The sequence below is a fragment of the Girardinichthys multiradiatus genome, chromosome 10 (genome assembly GCF_021462225.1).
Source record: "Girardinichthys multiradiatus isolate DD_20200921_A chromosome 10, DD_fGirMul_XY1, whole genome shotgun sequence".
NCBI classification, from domain to species: domain Eukaryota; kingdom Metazoa; phylum Chordata; class Actinopteri; order Cyprinodontiformes; family Goodeidae; genus Girardinichthys; species Girardinichthys multiradiatus.
The window spans coordinates 19,082,552-19,095,138 of record NC_061803.1 but is presented as its reverse complement, the minus strand read 5'-3'; the positions used below and the strand labels follow the sequence as shown (position 1 = coordinate 19,095,138).

The following is a 12,587-nucleotide window of genomic DNA, read 5'->3' as shown; positions in this document are numbered from 1 at the left end:
GCCCTTTCTGGCTGCAGCTGTGCTGAATGACAGCATGCTGGATGGTCCACTCACATCATGTGCTATGAGGATGATGCCGCTCCTGGGAGTCGTGTATATTTCTGTGTGTTTGCTGATAAAACCCTGTAAGTGCACATGTGGCACAGGTGGACCCGAGTGTGGCCTTGGCTGATAGTGGTTTCGTGTTACAGCTCCCCCTGCAGGCCAGCCCAGCATTGCTCCCTTTCTTTTCCCCTGAGGGCTGCTTATCTCTGCTCGCTCATCCAGGGTAATAAAATGAGGTCAGACTTAAAAGTAGAAGTGAAAGTACTGATCAGTTGTGTGTAAATTCAGCTGAAATATGGATTTTACTCACAAATATTAAAACTAAGATGCATGAGCCCCTCCTGTTAAAATCCCCTTTCTTAATTGCATGGCCCTTTTACACTGAACCCAAGTATTTTATTGTAATTATAATATGACGGACAATGCTCTGTAAATACCTATTGGATTACATTCAGTGTTTCTAAATATGACCAGAATACATTTTTTAGTTTCAATTTATTTCTTATTACTAATTTATGTAGTGTCAATATTTCAATTTATTTCTTATTACTAATTTATGTAGTTTCAATATCTATCTATCTATCTATCTATCTATCTATCTATCTATCTATCTATCTATCTATCTATCTATCTATCTATCTATCTATCTATCTATCTATCTATCTATCTACATCTCTTTAGTTTTTTGACTAAAGATCAGAATATTTTTTTATTATATTTCCATAATTTATATAGTATTTTTTTCCGTTTTTATTATATTTCTGCTTTTATTTTTATTTGTCTATTTACTTGAAAGATCAGAATGTAATCGCTCCCTCTGGATGGATTTATCTGCGCGTCAGAAGCTGCGGTGGGCGGAGTTGGAGACTTGTTGATATTGGCTGCTCCGTCCTTTCACAGGAGGTTATGTCTTCAGGTTTTTGCGAAGACCAGAGGTTGAAAAACAGAGAAAAGGAACCCTAACTGAGACCTTTAACTATGCGTTAAATTTGCGCATCGCGTTCATGGGTGACACCTTCATACAAACGAGTAAGTATAAACATACATTTTTATTTGTGCATTCTTCACTTTGTTTCAGTGAAGTTACATAGGCGTTGATTTACATTAGTCAGATGTGATTAATCTCAACCCAGATCTTGTGTTTCGCCAGTGAAATGTGACCTGAAACTTGGATGTAATGATTCTGCTTTGTCCAAATGTGCCAAATGTAATTTCCACATTTAGGCTCTAAATCTGGAAGGCGTTGAAGCGGCCACAATGTCTCACACACAGGTTGAGATCCCAGGACGCGGCTTCCCAGGCCTCTCCGTGGACATGACGGACGACTGCTTATCCCGCACCGTGCTCAGGACGCACGGCTTGAACGCACGGAGGAACTCCTACTGCCTGCAGAAAATCACCATGGACATCGATCCACCCCTCTACAGCAGCGCCCTCTCCAAAGCCCTGTCCTGGTCGGCTGAGAACATCCTGACGCTCGCAGAGTCCGGAGTGGAGGAGGAAAAAGCGGACGAGTCTCCGCAGCAGCTGTCTCCCGTTCCCAGCCAGGACGCGAACCCCGACGCGCCCTCAGGCAACCTGGAGCCCGACGCGGTGGGGTCCTCCGGAGGAAACTGGCCATCGGAACGCAGATCCAAGACTCACGATGCCAGCTCGGAATCTGACAACGAGATTCAGAACAGACAAAACAAGGTCCTGTCCCGCATCACCTTTGACACCCAGTGGGAACAGGAGGAGAAGGAGGACGTGGAGACCAAAGCTGTGGCAACCTCTCCTGATGGAAGATATCTCAAATTCAACATAGAGATCGGCAGGGGTTCCTTCAAGACTGTGTATAAAGGTTTGGACACGGAAACAACAGTGGAGGTGGCATGGTGTGAGCTACAGGTAGGTGGGCATATAGTTCCTAATTTCATAGTTGTATTGTCTTTATTTTGAAAGCAAGAATTTAAATAATATTCAGGCATTGTTTATCACTATGTGGACTTTAATGGATTTCCTGCATCTTTTAAACAATTAATGTATAAGATCCCCAAACCTAGACTGCAGAGCCCATAGTCCCCCCCTCGTGCTACGGCTACAAACTTAAATGTATTTTACTAGGATTTTAAGTGATCAGCAAAAAATAATGCATGATGATAAAGTGAAAGGAACATGATACATACAAAATGTTTTCTAAATTAAAATCTGAAAAGTGTAGAGTACATTTGTATTTAGACCTGCAGGATGAATACCTTGTAGAACCATGTTTTGCTGTAGTTACATCTGCAAGTGGTTCGAGGTATATCTCTACCAGCTTTTCGCGTGTAGAAACAAAAATTTTTGCCCTTTCTTCTTTACAAAATAGCTCAAGCTCAGTCAGAAAAGACAGTGCAGGTGAACATCAGTTTTGAGGTCTTGCCACAGCTTCTCAATTGAATTTAGGTCTGGACATTGATTGGGCTGCTGTAACACGTGAACATACTTTGATCGGAACCATTTGTAGCTTTGGCTGTATGTTTAGGGTCACTGTCCTGCTGAAGAGTGAACCTCCAGGTCAGTCTCAAGTCATTTGCAGCAACAGGTTTTCTTCTGAGAATGGCCCTTTTTTAGGCCCGCTCATCTTCCTATTAACTTTAGCCAGTATCCCTAACCCAGCTGAAGAAAGCATCCCTATTTTTGGTCCAAAAGTTAAATTTTGGGTCTCATCTGACCAGATAACCTCCTTTCACATGTTTACTATGCCCCCTACATGGCTTGTGGCAAACTTTAGACAGGACCTCTTATGAATTTCTTTCTTCTTGCCACGCTTCCATAAAGGACCGATTTGAGGAGCGTATGACTAATAGTTTTCCTGTCAACAGATATCCCACCTGAGCTATGGATCTGTCTAGCTCCTCCAGATTTACAATGGGCCTCTTGGCTGGTTTTCTGATGAATGCTCTCCTTGCTGGCCTGTCAGTTTAGGTGGACGGCTATGTCTTGGTAGGTGCCCAGTTCCAGTAAATCATACACCAATGGGTGTCTTCTGAAGGCTGAAGGTTGTATTGAATTTTATTCAGCGATATCAGAGTAAAAGGGGCTGCATACAAATACACATATATTTTTTTAGATTTTTATTTCGGAAAAACTGAAAACCATGCACTACTTCCAATTTGCCACTATGCACCACTTTTTGTTGGGGCATCACATAAAAAACACTGAAAATGTGGTTGTAAAGTAACAAAAAGTGAGAAGGTTGAATGGTGTGAATATTTTTGCAAGGCTCTGCGAGACTCTCCCCACTTTAAAGCTCACTCTGCTCTAATTCCTGCTTCAGTGCACCAGCCCTAATGTGAAGCAGCTAATCTGGTGTGTGTTATTTCTGACTGACCTTGCATTTGCCTGTGTCAAAGCCTGACATGATAACTTTTGTCATCCTGTTAACAGTCAGTTTGATCTGAACCACTCTTTATACCAATACCCCCTCTCCCCCCTCCCCATTTCTAATCCCATTTTCATTAAAAACATATTTCCAAGAACCTCAAGTGCAGCATTTCAAATGCAGCTCTGATGATCAGTCGTGGACTGTTTGCATGTGACAGATGAGCCTTTGGCCATGCTTCCATCTTGTTAGGTCAAACTTCGTTGTGTTTTCAGGTTCTGTGAGCTCCTTGATACATGCTAACATGAACTAAGGCACAAACTGAGAAGGTAGGCCACTGTAAAAGTGTAGAGGTGTTGAAGTTTGGCATGCAGAAATTAAAACAATTCGGCAACAGCTGCCTCTCCCCTTGCTGACATGGTGTGATAGCCCCAGTGGTGGATTTACAAGTTTAAGCTTTAACTCCACCCTTAGCATTTGCCATTGTGCATGACTTGGGTCAGTGTCAATGTCTGGCAGACGTGTGAGCCTCGGAGGCACGAACACTGAGTTAACTACATGCTTTGAACTATTGTTTCTCCTGTGAGAACAGAGGCTGCAAGTTATTTTAGAACATCAAAAATGCACTGAGGTGAGCTTTGCATTTAAACTCAACAGAAGGTTGCTGAGGGCTCATATTAGCAGTAGTTAGGGACATCCTCACCAAGATCCCACAGGTCAGATAACAGAAAATGTTTTAGGCAGCAAAGTCACAAGAAAATATCCTTTGCCTGCTCTGTTTCAGTCATTTGTTTTACTCTATACCTGTTATTCAGATTTCAAGGTGCAATGTTTAGGGTACACCCCTGCCTATACATTTTTTTTGTTTTTTGGGGAAAACCTAACATTTATATTTTGTGACCGCTTCTGTAACCACAAATCATTTTTTTGAACCAAGCTTTGCTGTTTCATCTTTTCACTCAAGACATGAGCCCAGTTAAGCTTCTTAATCGCTGCTAATAAGCTTAAACGTGGCGGCTGTTGATATGGTTGCTGTTGTGATATGTTACTCTCAAAGAAACAGACTTTACCTGCGGTCATGCTGCTTCTTTATTGAAATCACCACCCGGTCCTGCACCATGTGTGCACCCTGATGCTTAAAGGGAAACGTGACATCTATGCTGTTGGTGGCTAAACACAGTCACTTCCGTAATGTTGATGGAGCAGCAGTCAGAGATGCGTCATCACAACTCTGTTAGGAACACCTTAAGCTCCTTTAAATATGTGCAACAGTGATCTGCAGGAAGTGCAGATCTGCTGTTTGGGTATTAAAGGGGAATAAATTGCATACTTCGCTTATTTTGAACTTTTACATCGTTATCTATGCGGTCGTTAGAAATACAATGCACAGGTATTCCTCAGTGTATTGTCAACACAGTAAGATTGAAAGCAGGTTTGTCTGGGCGGCGTCCAATAGAACTTTTGTGCTGATACACAATAAGTAAACAAAATATTTCAATTCCTTTGTTATGTACAACCCACAGCTGGGCCAGGACATTATGTTGGATGCAGCTTCCTGTCACTGCTCAGAATATACAGCAAGACTTTACTATTACAATAGGACAGTAACCACCTACTGAAGAAAAGGCTGCTATAAGCTTTATTTGGCAGCATTTACGCCCCATAAAACGTTATCAGGCCTATAAACAGGAGCAAATAAAACGTAATACTCTGTTATGTTGAGTTAGAGTTGATAACACTCTTTGTAAATATGCAATATAACCAAGGATACAATTTGTCTGTTTTTATCACCACTTTTAGTATCATCAATATAATTTGCAGGTAACCTATCCTGACTGAATGAATATTGCTGTGTTAATTTAGACACTGCTTTCAAATGACATGGACTCATTCCTTTTGAACTTCTATTATTTTATTACATTACAACCCAAACGTCAATTTTACTTCTATTTCATGTGACAAACCAAAAGCCTCCTCACAGCATGATGATGCCACCACCATGCTTCACTGTAGGAGCAGTGCATTGAGGGGGATATGCAGTGTAGAGGGTGACACGGGAGTGGATTTTCTCTCCTGTCCCATCCCGCTCCCACAGAAAAATGTCTTGTCCCATCCCAATCCCAGGCCAGCATAACGAAAAAAATCCTGTCCCGTCCCACTCCTGGTGAATTGACTCCCACTCCCGTCCTGCTCCCATTCAGAACGACTCCCACTCCTGTGCCACCCCCATTTTTGTTTTCTTCATTTAGTCTTTTGGCAATTTCTTTCTTTGAAGGACCAGTTAGGTCCCTGTTTTTAGCTGTAGTAAAGGCCAGTTAAAGTAAAAAGAATAATAATGAAGAAATAATAAAATATTAAACAAGGAAACAGACCATGCCTATCTTAGTTGAATAAACAAAATGTACATAGTTGTATTTTACTCATTTATTAAGTGACTTTTTCTTTTGAACAATGACATTACTTTTATGTTTCAAGTTGCTGAAACGAAAGAAAATTGCACCTTGTAAGAGAACTGTACTTGTTGAACAAAAGGCCAAAAAGGCATTACCTTCACAATTTAGAAACTGTACCTCAATGGTTCACAGCCCTGGTCCTCAGGGACCTCTTCCCTGCAAGTTTTAGATGTGTGTCTGCTCCAGAACACCTGATTTAAATTCTGTCATGACCTCCTATACAGGCATCAAGAATGGAGGGTCAAACTGGACAAAATTAATACAATAAAATCATAATTAAATAAATAAATGTTGTGAATGTCCCATAAGTGAAGTAAATGTAACATGAAAGAAATGTAACATTAAATGTGCCATTAAATTAAAGGTACCATTTATTTATTTAATACATCATTAGAAACAATAAATGTACCATTATATCATGAAATGGACTATAATGCAATTAAATATGCCACTGAATAATTAAGTATAATTTTAAAGACGACATGACGTAATTAGTGGTACACTTAATATTTAATGATGTATTAAATAAATTGTACATTTAATGGTACATTCAATTTTTTTCTATTTCACAACATATTTATTTAATATCTTCCTCGTCTTCCTACGAGGTCCGCGAGGGGACAAGGGGGAATTGTTTTCTCTTTTGTGTCCCCACGCAATAGTCTTTGCGTTATTTCGCAATACTTTGTGGGATAGTTTCCAAACCAGATAACTGCAAAATTGAAACAAACACTACACCCGTTTTGAGATTTATTGAGTTTTATTTTGAAATCAGCCTTATATAAAATTATCTTCAAATGAGACTAAAAGACAGTTTATATCCACAAGCTGTCAAACAAACTACTGAACTCTGGACCATAAAACCGCACGAAACCACATCTGTGACACTTTATTTCCTTATTACTGCTGCATTTTGCACACCATTAGTGTTTTTGTTTTTATCGTGATTTGAACGGTTCTTCTTATCCTACGCATTTTATCGCATTGTTTACTGCATGTTAACCTGCATATGACAAATAAACCATATCAATGACATATCAGTGCTGTTTGTTTTATGAGCAGTTTATCATCTGTGCTGTTGCTCCAAAATGCCGAACGCAAAAGTATTGCGTGGAGACGCAAAATAAATAAATTTCCCCATGTCCCCTCACGGGCTTCCGTACCTTACCTCTTAAATCTTTAGAGCACATGCAGCAATTTTGTTGGTCAGATGAGACTTGACACATGTTGGTACTTTTGGTTTGATGAATGAAGAGGTGCAGGGCTGATTTAATCCAGAATATGTTTTACAAGTGTCCTTTAATCACTGGTGAACTTGATTACAACTAAACACGTTTTACAAGCAACATACTGCGTGTTAACAGCGCTACATTCAACTCTCCTGAAGTCCGGTCATATTTGCGACTTTCCTGTCAGCTCTATGAGTTTAATAGATAAGTCCTTACTTCTGACTTTACGTTACAAATCCAATTTTACCACGTCCAGTTCTCCACCTGCGTTTGCTCCCTCCATCCTGAACGCAGGTGGAAAACACCGAGCAGAAGCACTGTTGGCTTGTGGGTCGTGTAGTTCGTTTGACTCACATTATAGTATAGGCTTCTTGGAAAAAAACTACACAATGTCAAAATGAAAAAATGTCAGCCTCTAATGCAGTGTTAGCTTTTAGCCACACTTCGCAGTTTCTGGTCTTATCTACCCACAGCATATTCTTCCACATGTTTGCTGTGATTTTCTGGATTTTTTATTTAGATTCCGTCACTCACTGTTGAAGAGTACCTATGATAAAAATTAAAGACTTCTACATGCTTTGCCAGTGGTAAAACCTGCTAAATCAGCAGCGCATCAAATACTTGTTCTCCCCACTGTATCTCATAAAATCCCATGCAAATGCATAGACGTTCATGATTGTAAAGTGATAAAATGTATTATATTTAAAGAGAATGCATCAAATATATTTAGCAACATATTTACTCTACACAGCAGGTTTTTGTTGAAAACCTGCTGTGTAGAGACCTTTTTACGTTAAAGAGGTCTCCGAAATACTCGTACCAAAGATTATATAGTTGGTGTTGTAGGTTGAAAATAAGTGTACATGGATACGTTTCCCTGTACATGTATATGCAGTCTGCTGCAACACAGTCCAGACATCCAGCCAATATTATTTTTTTGATCTGCCTCAACCCTCATTCTGGATGCATGCCTTTTGTAGAATTTGATGAAATCAGTACATTTTGCTATCATTTAGAAATGTATAACCATAAGGTAATTAAAAACTTTAGAGCTATGCCACATGATCATATACAGGGGTTGGACAATGAAACTGAAACACCTGTCATTTTAGTGTGGGAGGTTTCATGGCTAAATTGGACCAGCCTGGTAGCCAGTCTTCATTGATTGCACATTGCAGCAGTAAGAGCAGAGTGTGAAGGTTCAATTAGCAGGGTAAGAGCACAGTTTTGCTCAAAATATTGAAATGCACACAACATTCTGGGTGACATACCAGAGTTCAAAAGAGGACAAATTGTTGGTGCACGTCTTGCTGGCGCATCTGTGACCAAGACAGCAAGTCTTTGTGATGTATCAAGAGCCACGGTATCCAGGGTAATGTCAGCATACCACCAAGAAGGACGAACCACATCCAACATGATTAACTGTGGACACAAGAGGAAGCTGTCTGAAAGGGATGTTCGGGTGCTAACCCGGATTGTATCCAAAAAACATAAAACCACAGCTGCCCAAATCACAGCAGAATTAAATGTGCACCTCAACTCTCCTGTTTCCACCAGAACTGTCCGTCGGGGGCTCCACAGGGTCAATATACACGGCCGGGCTGCTATAGCCAAACCTTTGGTCACTCATGCCAATGCCAAACGTCGGTTTCAATGATGTAAGGAGTGCAAATCTTGGGCTGTGGACAATGTGAAACATGTATTGTTCTCTGATGAGTCCACCTTTACTGTTTTCCCCACATCCGGGAGATTTACGGTGTGGAGAAGCCCCAAAGAAGCGTACCACCCAGACTGTTGCATGCCCAGAGTGAAGCATGGGGGTGGATCAGTGATGGTTTGGGCTGCCATATCATGGCATTCCCTTGGCCCAATACTTGTTCTAGATGGGCGCGTCACTGCCAAGGACTACCGAACCATTCTTGAGGACCATGTTCATCCAATGGTTCAAACATTGTATCCTGAAGGCGGTGCTGTGTATCAGGATGACAGTGCACCAATACACACAGCAAGACTGGTGAAAGATTGGTTTGATGAACATGAAAGTGAAGTTGAACATCTCCCATGGCCTGCACAGTCACCATATCTAAATATTATTGAGCCACTTTGGGGTGTTTTGGAGGAGCGAGTCAGGAAACGTTTTCCTCCACCAGTATCATGTAGTGACCTGGCCACTATCCTGCAAGAAGAATGGCTTAAAATCCCTCTGACCACTGTGCAGGACTTATGTATGTCATTCCCAAGACGAATTGACGCTGTATTGGCCGCAAAAGGAGGCCCTACATCATACTAATAAATTATTGTGGTCTAAAACCAGGTGTTTCAGTTTCATTGTCCAACCCCTGTACGTCGAATCTGTTGCGGTTCTTAAAAGAAACTAGGCCAAAAAAATTGGAAGACATTTCCTTTTGGCATTTTCCCAAGAACCACCGCAGGCCTACATGTGATCCAGCTTGCATAAAGGAAATGTAGTATGAGGTTTAAAAGGAAATGCAGAAGTCATAAATTATGTATGAGCTGTTTACTGCTCCCTTTCACTTCCGCACATGTACTCATGGTATTGTGTTGTATAAAAGACCAGTTTGATGCTCTGATGTTTGCTTTTCACCAAGTTAAAGCCGACTGCTGGTCTTTGCATGAAATAAAAAGCATAAAGCTCCTATATGATACCACCCAGGTGACTGGATGCAACAGCTGTGTGAACTACTGAGTAACTGATAGGAATGAGAGCATTCAGGCACAAATCCTTGTTGGTGAGCTCCTCTAAAGGGCATCGGTTGCACAATACCTGTTTTCATTCAAGGGCAGTGGCTCCAGCGTGCTGCTCCACCTCACACCAGATACTTGCGTCTTCTCATGTTTCACTTTTAAGCCCATACCAACTCACATTCTTCAGTCTGGCTCCGTCTTATTAAGCTTCACCACAGCAACCTGTATGGTCAGCAGTATGAATGTTTATAAGCGACATGCTTTGGGCAAGAATGATTCAAATTTAACTTTAAAAGAAACTAGAGCATCCCAGTCCCCAACTTCTGCTAAAATACATAAATTAAGGCCTGGATACATTTTTCTGGTGATAACTTCAAGTAGCAAATGTTCAAGAGTAAAATGGTTGGATAATTTTCCTCATGGAGAGATGCACTACCCATGAAATGTTTTCACAAAACACAGAACCAAACATTTCTGGTGTATTTCCCCCTGTGCAGAGGTGCACTGATCACAGATTTTGTAAAGCTCTGACCTGCTTTTTCCCCAACTCTGATTTCTGTTTATAAACTATAAAAATAAACTATAAAAAAATTAAACAGTCTCTGCAACCACGTATTTGTTATAAAATTAAACTATATTTTGAGAAAAATTCCGCAAATGTGCTGAGTTTTCCTCTCTGCATCAATGAAAATCTCCAAATTTAAACTTTCAGTAATTTGTCAAACTCAATTTAGGACCACACATTCAGATCATTGAATAGATTAGTGGCCTCAAACCAATATCCAGATTAAGACTGACGTCGGTTCCTTTACGAATATTGAATCGGACCGGTTATTTCCTAATCCAGCATGTTCAACAAAAGATAAAATTGGACTCTTCAAACAGATGAAATAGTAGTAACAACTGCACTAAGTTCAGTTTCCTGCTGTCTGCTGATGTATCAGCCTAAAGGAACAGCTGACCTTTTTCCACAGAAAAAAACAGTTTCCTTTCTAGAATCTTTTAACAGCATTTGCGCTTCCTCTGGCATCATGTTGAACACCTCAATGATTGATAATGGCCAATGTTGAGTCTTCTTCCTGCACACGGATTAGTTAAGGTTGTTGTCAGCATGACCTGTTGGCCCTTCTATATGGTATATTCACTGGATTTCTCTAGTGTGACTAAACATAAATTTACGATGTTTACAAGGTAAAAACATCTCATATGCCAACAAAAGTGCTTTGGCGGGTGGGCGCATAATGTAGTGGTAGAGTGCGCGACACATACAGGTCCTTCTCAAAATATTAGCATATTGTGATAAAGTTCATTATTTTCCATAATGTCACGATGAAAATTTAACATTCATATATTTTAGATTCATTGCACACACTAACTGAAATATTTCAGGTCTTTTATTGTCTTATTACGGATGATTTTGGCATACAGCTCTTGAAAACCCAAAATTCCTATCTCACAAAATTAGCATATCATTAAAAGGGTCTCTAAACGAGCTATGAACCTAATCATCTGAATCAACGAGTTAACTCTAAACACCTGCAAAAGATTCATGAGGCCTTTAAAACTCCCAGCCTGGTTCATCACTCAAAACCCCAATCGTGGGTAAGACTGCCGACCTGACTGCTGTCAAGAAGGCCACTATTGACACCCTCAGCACAACCTGGCACCTGCTCACAGTGCCAAAACCACTGGTAAATGGTTTACTGACCATGGTATCACTGTGCTCAATTGGCCTGCCAACTCTCCTGACCAGAACCCCATAGAGAATCTGTGGGATATTGTGAAGAGAACGTTGAGAGACTCAAGACCCAACACTCTGGATGAGCTAAAGGCCGCTATCGAAGCATCCTGGGCCTCCATAAGACCTCAGCAGTGCCACAGGCTGATTGCCTCCATGCCACGCCGCATTGAAGCAGTCATTTCTGCAAAAGGATTCCCGACCAAGTATTGAGTGCATAACTGCACATGATTATTTGAAGGTTGACGTTTTTTGTATTAAAAGCACTTTTCTTTTATTGGTTGGATGAAATATGCTAATTTTGGGTTTTCATGAGCTGTATGCCAAAATCATCCGTATTAAGACAATAAAAGACCTGAAATATTTCAGTTAGTGTGCAATGAATCTAAAATATATGAATGTTAGATTTTCATCATGACATTATGGAAAATAATGAACTTTATCACAATATGCTAATATTTTGAGAAGGACCTGTATACAGAGGCCTCAGTTCTCCACACAACTGTCCTGGGTTTGAGTCTTGATACTGGAGGCCTGTGCTGCATGTCTTCCCCCTTTCTCCACCCCACTTCCTGTCTGCCTATGTTCGAACAAATAATAAAAAAATAAAAGCCACTAGTGACACAAAAAAATCTTGGGGCAAAAAAACTGCTTTGGCTGGAATTTATTTTGTTGTCGGTTAAAAAAGTAAATTGTATACGTTTGTTTTGCGGTCAGCATTTTTCAGTTAATAGCATGGCATTTATAATTAACTTCAGCTGTATTAAAAGTGGTTTTTTTTTCTTCTGCATGTTTACATATTACTTGTCTCTATTGAGCACAGTAGCATGAGCCCAAAAGGAAAACAGGGTGTTGTGGTAAAATGTTTACATCAGTCCTGCAGCGATCTATGAAGCTGTAAAAGTGGTGCTGGAAGCCACTCTGTTTTCACTTCCAATTCTAAAACTCACTTACGTTTACCAGCTTCATAAAACCCCACTTTGTCTTGTTGCTTCACAGTTTGTATACAGTGTAATGAGCCGAAACAATATATTTAAATCTAGTTTCAGACAAACCCTTGATTTCTGTTACTT

General features: G+C 40.4%; 1 protein-coding gene across 4 annotated transcripts in view; it reads left to right on the top strand.

Moving 5' to 3' along the window:
• Positions 1–913: 913 nt before the first annotated feature.
• Positions 914–12,587, top strand: part of wnk4a (WNK lysine deficient protein kinase 4a) — a 75,443-nt gene continuing 63,769 nt past the window's right edge. For all 4 annotated transcript variants that reach the window (XM_047377229.1, XM_047377231.1, XM_047377228.1 and 1 more), the window contains exons 1-2: positions 914–1,074; positions 1,270–1,932. In XM_047377229.1, the coding sequence (XP_047233185.1) occupies positions 1,303–1,932 (630 nt within the window). In that variant the 5' untranslated portion in view covers positions 914–1,074; positions 1,270–1,302. The remainder of the gene's footprint in view (positions 1,075–1,269; positions 1,933–12,587) is intronic.